At 41.3% G+C, this 12,787-nt stretch overlaps 1 protein-coding gene across 3 annotated transcripts in view; it reads left to right on the top strand.

The window, feature by feature from the left end:
• Positions 1-785: 785 nt before the first annotated feature.
• The window catches only part of nup155 (nucleoporin 155), a 25,109-nt gene continuing 13,107 nt past the window's right edge, over positions 786-12,787 (top strand). For 2 of the 3 annotated variants that reach the window (XR_004659904.1, XM_034896267.1), the window contains exons 1-33: positions 786-935; positions 1,207-1,362; positions 1,975-2,112; positions 2,811-2,907; positions 3,092-3,162; positions 3,249-3,341; positions 3,850-4,113; positions 4,197-4,270; positions 4,390-4,481; positions 4,587-4,684; positions 4,781-4,948; positions 5,124-5,224; positions 5,443-5,613; positions 5,727-5,837; positions 6,097-6,191; positions 6,280-6,365; positions 6,537-6,678; positions 6,786-6,852; positions 6,967-7,082; positions 7,676-7,779; positions 7,933-8,066; positions 8,237-8,428; positions 8,647-8,785; positions 8,875-9,010; positions 9,111-9,264; positions 9,356-9,460; positions 9,614-9,768; positions 11,002-11,131; positions 11,220-11,333; positions 11,439-11,559; positions 11,675-11,785; positions 12,153-12,289; positions 12,422-12,528. Coding sequence is in view for 2 of the 3 variants with exons in the window: in XM_034896267.1 (XP_034752158.1) it covers positions 1,233-1,362; positions 1,975-2,112; positions 2,811-2,907; positions 3,092-3,162; positions 3,249-3,341; positions 3,850-4,113; positions 4,197-4,270; positions 4,390-4,481; positions 4,587-4,684; positions 4,781-4,948; positions 5,124-5,224; positions 5,443-5,613; positions 5,727-5,837; positions 6,097-6,191; positions 6,280-6,365; positions 6,537-6,678; positions 6,786-6,852; positions 6,967-7,082; positions 7,676-7,779; positions 7,933-8,066; positions 8,237-8,428; positions 8,647-8,785; positions 8,875-9,010; positions 9,111-9,264; positions 9,356-9,460; positions 9,614-9,768; positions 11,002-11,131; positions 11,220-11,333; positions 11,439-11,559; positions 11,675-11,785; positions 12,153-12,289; positions 12,422-12,528 (3,953 nt within the window). In the remaining variant the exon portion in view is untranslated. The remainder of the gene's footprint in view (positions 936-1,206; positions 1,363-1,974; positions 2,113-2,810; positions 2,908-3,091; positions 3,163-3,248; positions 3,342-3,849; positions 4,114-4,196; positions 4,271-4,389; positions 4,482-4,586; positions 4,685-4,780; positions 4,949-5,123; positions 5,225-5,442; positions 5,614-5,726; positions 5,838-6,096; positions 6,192-6,279; positions 6,366-6,536; positions 6,679-6,785; positions 6,853-6,966; positions 7,083-7,675; positions 7,780-7,932; positions 8,067-8,236; positions 8,429-8,646; positions 8,786-8,874; positions 9,011-9,110; positions 9,265-9,355; positions 9,461-9,613; positions 9,769-11,001; positions 11,132-11,219; positions 11,334-11,438; positions 11,560-11,674; positions 11,786-12,152; positions 12,290-12,421; positions 12,529-12,787) is intronic. The other variant, XM_034896268.1, reaches the window with a different exon arrangement.

Genomic DNA, 12,787 nt, shown 5'->3' with positions numbered 1-12,787 from the left:
CCACTGTGATTATGACCGTGAGGATGTGAACATCTAACACAAGGTGGCAGGTAACTCTCGGACTTTGCCCCACACTAGTGGTTGGTGTACTGTGCACAATTTCTCTTTTCACTTTAAGATTTTCTGCATTTTGGTAGAGAATGATAGATCTAAATCATACGGTACTATTAACGGAACATACGGTATAACTTGCAAGCACCACGTCTTTTACGAATGGTTCCCATATGAAATCAAGTTGATTAAGATTAATTTTAAACCTTTTGAACAATCTTTATAACTAGGGGTTGATTGTATATATATTGTATAATACATACATTTTTCAAATACACCATCCCCAATTGTATGAATGTATGTGTGTAGTAAATGACAAGCAATGTAAAGCACTTTGTCCGGTAAGGTAGAAAAGTGCTACATTAATACAGACCATTTAACAGAAACATACAACAGATTAAAACATACTATAGATGTTGCATAAATGTCTTGTTAGGGGAATTATATTTTTTGTATTTTTGCTGCTAAAATTATAAAAACCAACTGGCTATATTTTTAAGAATGTAAAAAAATAATGTATGATAGAGCTTTACTGCATTTAGGGCAATTGGGTAAATTGTATTCTACTTTCTTTTATATATATATATAAATGTTTTTAATATGGTATTTTTAATACATTTTTAAATGTATCTTTTAAATAAATGGTGTGGTGAATATTTCAGATAAAATTACGTTGACCGGTGGGTGGCAGCACAACGTTTCACTTGGCCCAGTCTTCGAAAAATAAGGGAGACGAAGAAGGAAAACAAATCGTTCACATCCGCCGTTGTGCATGAGGTTGGCGGGCTGCTAGTTGTACACATTTGTTTAAATTCTGCTACTCTACTGGTGAACAAGACTTCTTATTCAAATACCCCAGTATCACGCGGTATCTTTTTAGTCGGGTAAAGCAACAAGTTCACTTTAAAACACTTTATTTTACACCTAGCTAGCATTTAGCTTGAATGCTAAATAATAAGGTTTCAATGCTAGTAACGTTAGTCGGCTAGCTAACTCACCGGCGTTATTCTTCCATCAGCTTTCTAACAATAACACTAAACAGAAGATTTAACTTGTTATGATGTTCGCAGTATATCACTCTATTATTTACGTATGACGCCTAGCCTAACTTTGCCTAATGCTCTTGTTTAACTGTTTGACCGGTTGATTGTGTAGGTAACGTTAACAGTGGTAGCTCAGCCATGCCGTCCATCGCTGGACCCAATATCCTTGCTGAAGCGCTGGAAAACTCCTCCCGACTGATTGACAGACATCTGCAGGATGACCGCTGCTTTCCTGACCTGTCGGAACTGCTCAGCGTCCCATCTCACAGTACGTAATGTGGAGGAATAGAGCAGAAGAGAGAGACCTAACAGTAGCTATCAAACTCCGGTGTTTCTGTTTACACTAGGGCTGCCATTCCAATGTAAATGTTGAATAAAGTAGGAGGCGGGACGATGTGGATTAAAGCAAAAACCGCAACCTTTTTTTTTTACCACAACCTTGATTAAAAAAGAAATTGCAGACAACAATGTCACTATTGGTGCTTTTACACATATATAAGCACAACATAAGACATTTCCTGAGTAACGGAAAATGATGACGAAGAAGATAGAGATATTCACAGTCTAGTAAGTTCTCAGAGCACTATGATTTAATTGTAATGCATCAAAAGAGGCATTTACCATTCTTGGACGAAACTGTTTGATATGGCTTAAAGAAAGCAGTAGTTACAAGATATATCAATTTATTTTCCATATATTGGCTCACACATTTGAAATAGGTAGCTTTGTAGCTCAGGTTATGCAGGGGAAACACATTTTACCTGAAGGAATACACAATGTTTGCTCAATGAGGGATTATGTTTGTTCACAAAAGAAATGTATTATGATTTGATAGTGCGTAATCAGACGTTAACTTTGTTGTTTTTGATTGTGTTGATAGATATGCCGTCCCTCTCTGGAGTGTCAGACATGGACTACCCCCTCCAGGGACCAGGTTTACTTAGCGTGCCAAATCTCCCGGAGCTTAGTGCTGTCCGCCGAATCCCTCTGCCACCTGAGCTGGTGGAGCAGTTCAGCCGTATCCTTTCGGTCATTCAGGATAAAACTAATTGAATGCTTTTGCTTTCACCCCATTTGTTTTCATCATTCATAAACCGTTTGCACAAATTATCTCCGGGAAATTTCCAAAGAATCAGGTCCCCACACAGTTCAGAGTTTTCCTTTCAAACTTGTTGCACAGTGCAGGAGAATGCCCATTTCAGATGAGTTGTCACTTAATTGAAATACTTTGTTTGATTTAGACTAGGGAATGTGCTGGGGAGAGCGGGCAGCAGACAGGACATGACACGGATTACAACGTTCACGGAGCCGGAAGTAATTTGGTCATAAACAGCAAAATCTCTTACTGTTCGTTGAATTTCTCTCACAATTTTTGGCCTTGGCCCTTACCGTCAGAAGTAGCATATTTTTGTCTGTCCAGTTAGATATTTTCGTTGCAGTCTTCCTCTAAATCGCCCTTGGGTGCGAGCCGCATGTAACATCATTAACACGACCACATGCTTGAAGTGTGAATACTCACACTTGGGGCTCAATCTGAAATTACATGGATTTCGTACAAGGGAGTTGGCAGGGTAAACAACGTTTCATATCCAATCCAACTGATTCAGACATTTGCGTTCTCATATACATAAATTCAGTGCATGTGTGAGTGCTGCTATATAGAATAAATGTTAGGGTTTTAATTTGAATTTGAGTTTCAACTTAACAATTTTACAGATATGCAATGTAATTGCATGATGGGAGTTTTTCCAGAGATCTCTCGAGCATGGCTTACTATTGACAATGACATATTTATGTGGAATTATGAAGATGGGTGAGTACATTTACCTTACATGGGGACTGAGTGACAATGGTCATGATGAACATACATGAAACCAACTGAAGTGCACACACAGTGCACTTAAATTTATCATTAGTATTCCCTTTTATTGTGAACTTCCACAGATGATGAATCCTGAGTGCAGACAATTATTTATTTTCTGATATATTCTTTGCAGAGGTGATGTTGCCTATTTTGATGGCCTTATTGAAACCATTCTGGCAGTGGGCCTTGTAAAACCAAAACAAGGTATGTGCAAACACTTAAAGTCAATATTTTTTTAAATGTTTATGTTTAATTTGAGTACTGTTTATGAGTTGTGTTTTTCTTCTTAGGAATATTACAGCCACACATTCACTACCTCTTAGTATTGGCCACTTCTGTGGATGTAGTAATCCTCGGACTGAGCTTCCCCAAGAGCCAAGCTGGTGAGTCATTCCTTCATTTCTTATCACAGTGACACTGCATTTGACTTGTTCCCTGTGGCATGTGATTATATTGATGCCAGTGAGAAATATTCTCATTACGCTCATTAATTGAAATTTTAGCTTTAAGAGTTTCTCTTGTCTTTTGAGAGTTCCTCTTATCTTTAGTTCTCTGGGGAATTCTGAAACACAATCGTATCATGCTGCAGTTCAATAAGATGTCCAACTGCTTTAAAGCTGCAATTAACATGCATAACATGGCCTCTTGCAGCTAAATATGTTGCCTTACGTAGTTAAGTGACAGACATTTAGAAGCTAGGCAAATGTACAAGATTAGTGCTGCGTTTGATTGATAGGGTACGTGTGTAGACATTTGTAGAGATATGCAGAGAACTCGGGTGTCACATCCCACATTCCTGCTATGTGTTTGTAACAATGGTATTAACATAGTCATGTACCTGTATTGGTTTATCTGGGTAATCTTTGTGTCTCTCTCTTTCTTTTGTAATAGGTTTGAGTGACAGCATGTCTGGTGGGATGCAGCTGCTACCAGACCCCCTCTTCTCAATTCCCACAGACAACACCTACATTCTGTCCATCACCTCAACAGACCTGGGACGCATCTTCATGGCAGGAAAGGACGGCTGCCTCTATGAAATAGCTTATCAGGCTGAGGCTGGATGGCTGAGCCAGCGATGCAGAAAAATCAACCACTCGAAAAGCTCTCTGTCCTTCCTCGTCCCCTCCGTGCTCCAGTTCTCCTTCTCGGAAGATGGTAAGGAGAGGGACAAAAATTATATTTGAAAAATGTTTTTAATTAAATTAAACTTAACCTTTTTTTGTCCTTGTGTTCCACAGACCCCATTGTGCAGATTGCTATTGACAACTCCCGCAACACACTATTCACACGCTCCGAGAAAGGTGTCCTGCAGGTATGACTTTTAGTGAATGTCATGTCAATTTTCTGTGATGCTGTTTCTGATTACCTGAGAAACAAACCTGTGGTCATTGTCAATGTGCTGAATTAATTAACAATGTGTCTGTGTTTTAGGTGTACGATTTGGGGGCTGATGGGCAAGGTATGAGTCGGGTGGCAACCATGTCACAGAACTCCGTTGTTGCAGCTGCTGGAAACATAGCCAGGTATTTCTGAGTTTGTTGAACTTCAAATGTGTTTATTTCACATCTGTCATTCATTCTCCTTAAAGGGATGTATTTTATTTTGCTTTAAAACTTGTTCTTTTGCAGGACAATTGATCGTTCTGTCTTCAAACCTATGGTGCAGATCTCTGTGATTGACAGATCAGAGTCCTCAGATTGTCACCTGCTCGCCGTCACTCATGCAGGTAAAGACTAGTGAAGATGAGCGAACCGTAGGATACGTGTAGTGTAAAATTAATTGTTTAAAACCTTATTTGTGCCTGTACATATTGTTTCTGTAGGTGTGCGTCTCTACTTCGCCACCACACCTTTTACCCTTCCACACCAGAGACATATGGCAGTTCGACCTAGCCTGCTCGCTTTGGTCCATGTCCGTCTGCCACCAGGCTTTTCCGCATCCTCTACCCTTCAGAAACCTTCAAAGGTCCATAAGGCACTACACAGCAAAGGTAGACCTATTATCTGCTATTCATCAGTTTACCAGAAATACCCACTTGGAGTCAAACTTAAAGTTGTTTTTTTACTTTAGGTCAACATTCAGGTCAATGGTGTCCAGGCCCACCAATGGTAATTACCCAAATCTGCCTGTAATACAATTTAGTTTTTTCTTTTTTAATCTTGCAGGTGTTCTATTAATGGCTGCTTCTGAGACAGAGGACAGTGACATTCTGTGGTGCCTCAACCATGACTCCTTTCCCTTTAAGAAGCCCTTGATGGAGACTCAGGTTGGCACATAAGCAAATGTACAATAAATGGATTAAAATTGTAGGTGTCAATTTAAGGTGTTTTGCTACTATTGGTTGTTGCTCTGTAGTGCAGATTGTGTAAACGTGCTTTTTGGTCAGACCTTTAGTTGCAGATAGTTTTACCACCAAAAAGCCAGGCTACACTTTTTAATAGAAGCTCTACAATATGTCTCTCTTTCTATTGTGTTCTTTTGCAGATGATGTCTAATGTAGATGGACACTCTTGGGCTCTTTGTGCCATTAATGAGGAAAGACCATCCAAGATATATACTCCTCTGAACAAGGAACAGATCCCCATCACTGATTCACCAGTGGTTGTACAGCAACACAATATCCCTCCGCAGAAGTTTGTCCTTCTCTCTGCAAAGGTTAACTACTGCTTGTATGACTCATCATGTTGCACACATGCGCACATGTTGTTGTCTGACAAAACAATGTCTCATGGTTGTATACTAAGTGTAGACTACTTACTGTCTTGCAGGGCAGTCATATCTTCCAAAAACTGCGGCCAGTAGACCAGCTCCGTCACCTGCTGGTGAGCTGCGCAGGAGGGGAAAGTGAAGAGGTTGAGCGTTTCTTCAAGCTGCACAGGGTAAAAAGCTAAAATCTTCACTAATATTTCAAAATTCCCATATCATCGCCTGCAGCTTTAAACGTGTATGACAAACATGCATCGTTTTAGGCTACACGCTGCAATCTGGCAACTTGCTTGAGACACAAAAATCATAACACAGGATTAAGGCATGCAGCCGCAGACCAGTCGTACAGACCATATTTTACACACACGCGCGCACACACACACACACACACACACACAGTATATATTTAAGTTGTTGATCTGTTCTGCACAGGAGGAACAGGCTTGTGCCACAGCACTAATCCTGGCTTGTTCCAGCGCTGCTTGTGACAGAGAGGTTTCACAGTGGGCCACCAGAGCCTTCTTCAGGTCAGAAAACATTGTTTATACACACACAGATTTACACTTACTCACACTCTACACAAACTTAAAGGAGTTTCTTCGTTGCCACGATCAGATATGGAGGAGAAGCACAGATGAGATTCCCTGCAGCCATGACATCTCCCAGTACTGTTGGACCTGTGATGAGCTCTCCAGCACCAGGTAAATGATAGGTACATACTGACCTGACATGGTGTAAAGCCTTATCTGCAAGTATTTAACTGTTTGGGTAAATGGGATACAAAACCAAATGTATTTTTAAAATATTTCAAACTATACATTTAATAGTATTGTCATAAAATATATGTGTAAACCCACTTACTCTCCCCTCAGGCATCGTGCCCCCAGCTTTGGCCATGCCTTTCACACCAATGCACTCTGGGTCTGCCCCCATCACACCCATGTCAGCTGGCCCAGAGGTGATTTTCTCAGGGAAACATAATGGCATCTGTGTCTACTTTGCTCGCATTCTCGGGTGAGTAAATCCTGTCATTAGTTGTCACTTTTTAATCTGTTTTCTGGGTGACAACAAAATTTACTAAAAACTGTCTTTCTCCGCTGTTCCTTGCTGACCTCACTCAGGAATATTTGGGATGGCAGTCTTGCTGTTGAGAAAACCATCAGCAAAGGAAATCAGACAGTCAATATCGTAAGTATCATGATTAAACCAGTTTTTTTTTTACAATCCTTTAATAGTGATTGTACGTTTTTAGAGTAATGCTAGTAGTGGTTTAACACCAACTGTTATGTGTTGTCTCCATAGTTGGAAAGCAGCGTTGGTTCAATTGATCTGGAGTCAGTACTTATGGAGCTCTGCGGTCTGCGGGAGCTCCTTGATAAAAACTCTCAGTTCAGTCCATCTGCTCTTGGTGCTGCAAGGTAAAAGCTCCTTCTCTGTTTCCTCAGTCTTACATTTTATTAATTTGCGTATTAATGCCTTAATAGGTTCTGTTAGTGCTCAAACATAGTGGCACACACTTTTCCTGACCCTTGCTCAGGTGTCATCACATGACGTAGGACTTAGGAGTGATAGTGAAAAAAAAAATCCAAACTACATTTTAATGATGAAGGCCTTCTCAAACTCTTTATTACATTACGTTACATTTAGTTGACTCCTTTATCCAAAGTGACTTACAATTTTTATGGATATAGTATGTCATATGGCAAACCTCTGCTCAGGGATGCATTGGTTAACACATTGGTTGATGTATTGCAGTGTGAATTGAACCCAGGTCTCCCACACCAAAGGCATGAGTCATTGTCCACTGCACCATCACCACCACATGACTGATGTGGCAAAGTGAAAATAAACATTTCTCATATATTACTTACTACTACTTTGTCACTGTTAGTTCTTTCTACATGCAAGTTGAACCTGCTAAGACAGGATTCAGATCTGCCAAAACTCTTACTGTAACTTTTTCTTGTTTCCCATCCCCCTGAGTAACATAACCTGTTGTGCTATCTGTTAGTTTCAGCTCCCCTGCCAACCTGCAGCAAAGGCTGCTGGGATTTATGCGTCCTGAAGGAGCCAACTCTCAGCAGGTCCAGCAGGAGCTCCAGAGGAAATATCACAGTGAGTTATGAGTGCAGGTTTCCGAATATTCTTATGAGAATCACTATCCCAAATACCAATGATACCATAAACCAACATAAATAGAGTAAATGTGGAACTTTGATGTACCAGCAGAAGACGAAGAAATGTTTGTGTTTCCATCTTTGTGTCCAGCCAAGGCTCAGGTCTATGAGAAAGTATCGCTGCAGGGCATCCAGCAGTTAGTGCATCGCTCCTATCAGACTCTGGCCCTTTTGAAGCTTCTCTGTGATCATCAGTTCAGCCTCATCATGTCTGAGCTCCCAAAGGTACACATGTGCACAAACATTTCTCCTGTAGACAACCGCATATGCTCATGTGTCATCACTGCGGTATTCATCCACATGCCTTAATGTAATCTTGTTTTTAGCCAAAAACCCAGTGTGCAACGTGAGTGCTTCGCTCATTGGTTACTCTGGCACCTTTTTTGTGTTTTTAGGAGTTTCAAGAGCAGATGAAGGGAGCAAGTTTTAAGGATGTAGTGATCCGGGGCAAGGAGCTGTCTGGAGCGCTCATCACAGCACTCATTAATGTCTACATCAAAGATAATGCCTCTGTGGAGGCAATCAGCAATCACCTCCGGGACATCTGTCCCCTGCTGTATAGCAGCGATGACAGTGTTTGCTCCAAGGTACAAACAGTTGGTTTATTAAAATATTCTGAGCTGAATGATCATAGAACCTTAGAAGGTTCTAGATATAGATAAATGTCTTTCTTAATTACAGCTTAAGATGTCTGCTATGTTTATTAATGTCTTTAGATTTCTTGCCATCTTCAAGATAAAGTTAATGATTTATACATAGATTAATATGTCTTAATACTGAATTTTTTCCTTTGTCTCCCACTCAGGCTAATGAGTTGCTGCAGAGCTCTAAGCAGATTCAAAATAAAGCAGACAAAGAGCGAACACTGAGGGAGTCTCTACGGCTCTATCAGCAGATCAGTCAACACACAGATCTGCCACTGGTCTGCTCCCAGTACAGACAAGGTAGGGACAAACAAGACACACGTGTATTTGTGCAGCTAATATATATTAAATAATGCTGTTATTTATTTTTTGCTATTAAATTGTCACAGTGCGATTTTATGAGGGAGTCCTTGAGTTGTGCCTCACAGCAGCGGACAAGAAGGATCCACAGAGATTGGGGCCCCACTTCTACAAGAACGGAGAACCCGAGGAGGACGGAGTGGGACAGCAGGCCTTCCAGGAAAGGTAAACAAAGTACAAAGAACAAACACACACATATACATAATTGATGGCCATTTTAGCCAAATGTCACAAACGTTTATCACCCCACCTCTGTCTGCTCCAGACTTTCGTGTTATAAGTGCATCACAGACACCATGCAGGAGCTGGTGAACCAGAGCAAAGCCGCCCCTCAGTCCCCCAGCGTCCCTAAGCAGCCTGGGCCTCCTGTAATGACCTCTGACCCTAACATGCTCAGTAATGAAGAGGCTACAGCTCATGTGAGTAAGAATGTGACGATGAATGCTTATTTCTTGCCACAGCAGTGTACATGAGCTGCATAATTGATGAAAATATGTTGTTCCCTTGTAGTTTGAACAGATACTCGGGCTGGCCCAGAGGTCTCAGGACGAGCTGTTTCACATCGCTCTGTACAACTGGCTGATTCAGGCCGACCTGACTGACAAGCTGCTAGAGGTAGTATATCTTTTGAGTACTAATCTTCCAGATTTGATTACCCCATACACCCACAAATTGTTGTTTTCTGATTAATTGAGCCACTTTAAAGGTATGTTTAATTACGTGCCATCCGTCTGATAGTTGTCCTTTTATTTTTCCAATGTTGTTCAGGTGAATTCTCCGTACCTGGAAGAACATCTGATGCATATGATAAAGCAGGATCAGAGTAAGGTGCACAATATGGACCTGTTGTGGCGCTACTACGAGAAGAACCGTAACTTTGGCAAGGCAGCTCATGTACTGGCCCGTCTCGCAGACATGCACAGGTTTGACACACATTTAGTGGATAATAAGTTTAATTCTCATAGACCAAGCAGTCGTGCAAGAAACAGTAGGACCACGGCTGACTGTGGCATTGCCAAAAAAACTTTAACACATTGCAAAGACTACAGCCGACGGTCATACCTTTAGCGGCAGACGGTTGTATGTCCAACTGTTGGAATCCTCTACGGTAAAATACAGTCACTCTTTAACACCGTTTAGATGTCAGCATTTTAACCATTTAGAATCCATCTACTACTGTAGCTAAATGTAGGCTTATATTACCTGCTGCCAAATGTAACATGTTAGTGATTACTAGCATGACATGCATTGATATTTCTGTTGTCTGTTTGGGATCATCAGAGAGCAGCACAGCCATTTAAGTGCCACCTTAATGAGACACCAAAATCCCTGTTGCTATGCCATCCAGTAGATAACGGGCACCGGTGCCCTATTAGCACCGGATTTTAACATGCGGCATTAATGTGAACAGAAAATTGCGTTGCCTGTATGTTTTCACGGTAAACGTATGTATGTGAAAAGCAATCGCACAACAGCTGAAATGTTGGGTTGCACACAGACGTAGTGTTAAAACTTTACCAAGACAACCAAATAAAATAAATAGACTTCTTTTGAAATAACATTTTCCGGTTTTGGTTGCCAAAGGGGGCAACCAAAGGCCACGAAATGGTTCCCAATTGACTCAGTATGGTTGCCAAGGGCAACTGTTACTGTTGAGCCGTGCCTACACAAGTTGTTATGTATCTTGTAAGTTTGGCCAGTGCAAGTTTAAAAATCACTGTTTGAATCACTGTTTTTTACAAGGAATATTCATTCCAGTCATTTTTGGCCTTATGTGTGTTGGATTGATCAGATGAAGATGTAAAAGTAGAAGAGCCTTCTATGTGTACTAATTTGCTTAAGGTGAATAGCCAGATGGATTCCTCGCACAGTCGCGGCCGAATAAAGGCAGACGATGGCCGAGGCGTAGCGACAGTGGACCGACGGCCAACAATGTCCTTGGTGTGTCAGGACCGTAACATAGCTCCAGAAAATAAATTTACAAACAACCTCCAACACTGACTCTCCAGCAAACCCTGGTTACCACATATACATTTTGTATACCTGGTAGAGACTTGTCTCTTGACTTGACTCTTCCATGGACGTTTTTAAATTGAAGACTGAAGTCTTTGCATCCACCTGTGTCACATGACTTTGTTGACTCTCTTTTTATGCAGCACTGAGATCTCATTGAAGCAGCGTTTGGAGTACATCGCCCGAGCCATCCTGTCGGCTAAGAGTTCCTCCTGTATTTCAGCTCAGGCATCTGATGGAGAGTTCCTTCACGAGCTAGAAGAAAAGATGGAGGTACGTCTGTATACGTTGGTGATTACCTTGAAAGTAATCTAAGAGGGATCTGTTATACTCAGTTTCTGTGTTTGGTTCCCCTTCCCAGCTCGTGCGTATTCAAGTACAGATCCAGGATACCCTGATCAGACAGTACTCACATCATCCCTCTGTGAAAAATGTCATTTCTCAGTTGGACTCTGAGCTTATGGATATCACCAAGGTAAACTCAGCAACAGAACAATACGGATTTGGGGATTATATGTAAGCAGTTTTCAAAGTGAATGAAACATTTTTATAAACGCTAAATTAATGTTGTCTGGTGTAGCTCTATGGGGAGTTTGCTGACCATTTCAAGTTGTCTGAGTGCAAGCTGGCCATCATTCACTGTGCTGGGCACTCTGACGCAATCCTGGTGCACTCACTGTGGCAGGAGATCATGGAGAAAGGCAAGTGAAATGTCAACAACTCGCAAAAATGTACCCCTGCCAAACCTTTTCAACAAAGCCCCTCCCATGCCATATATGATGTTAGTGTTAGTTATGATTGCTTTATCTTGTCTAGAACTTGGAGACACCGTGGCTATGAGTCCAGCAGACAGGATGAGATCTCTCAGTTTGAAACTGGTATCACTAGGAAAGATTTATGCCGGAACACCAAGATATTTCCCTCTGGGTAAGCATTCATTCTAGTGATTATGTTCTTATGTTTTTCTCTCGTTAGATTTTTCCAGCTAGCTGTTTACTATTTTGTTAACATTAACATAATTAGACTTCCCCTTTGCATCATTTATGTAAGCATGTCTCAGTGGTGCAGGCCTGCAGGGTCATGCTGGTGCTCTAGGTGATTGCTTAATTATTATCTCATTATAAGCAGCCTGATCAAACTTGTCTTATCTTTGGAGACAAAGGTTTCTTATACAGCCTTGGTACTTTCACGCATGCAGGGTCAATTATGTCAGACGCACAACATTTTTCCACAAGTAAAGAACAAATTGCTGAGTATGCAATGCTAACAAGTGCCAATATGTCCTGTGATGTAGAGTTCCTAGTAAAGTTTTTAGAGCAGGAGGTGTGTCGACTTAACTGGGACGTGGGCTTCGTCACCTGCACCATGCAGGAGATTGGAGTACAGTTGCCGCGTCTTCTGGAGGTCTATGACCAACTCTTCAAAACTCGGGTACGTGCTTCAGATAAAGTATCACTTTTGCTTAAGCTGAAGCATATCATTATAAATAGCCTTTGCAGTGTTTGTGGAATGAGGATTAAATGGTCTCTTACTTAATCCACCAATCCGTCTCATTGCCTGTAGGATCCCTGTTGGCAGCGGCTGAAAAAACCTCTCCACTTGGTGGAGTGTATCCACGTGCTACTGTCAGGATACGTAGATGATCCCAGCAGAGTACCAACCTATGACAGGTAATCACTGGGCACTGTAGGCTTGGCCTTGTGTTCACAGAGACATGGATATGCACATACATATTGTCCCTGGTTAATATCCATGTAACAGCTAATGCTTTCCCTACCAAAGTGTCCATGACAAAGAGTTGCTCACTTTATTGTAAGCTGCTGAAGATAAATACCTAAACTGTAGATGGACGGATATACAGTGGGTACGGAAAGTATTCAGACCCCTTTAAATTTTTCACTCTTTGTTTCATTGCAGCCTTTTTCCAAA

This window comes from Etheostoma cragini, chromosome 16 (genome assembly GCF_013103735.1).
Source record: "Etheostoma cragini isolate CJK2018 chromosome 16, CSU_Ecrag_1.0, whole genome shotgun sequence".
Taxonomy (NCBI): Eukaryota; Metazoa; Chordata; class Actinopteri; order Perciformes; family Percidae; genus Etheostoma; species Etheostoma cragini.
This window is presented reverse-complemented; position numbering and strand designations above follow the sequence as displayed.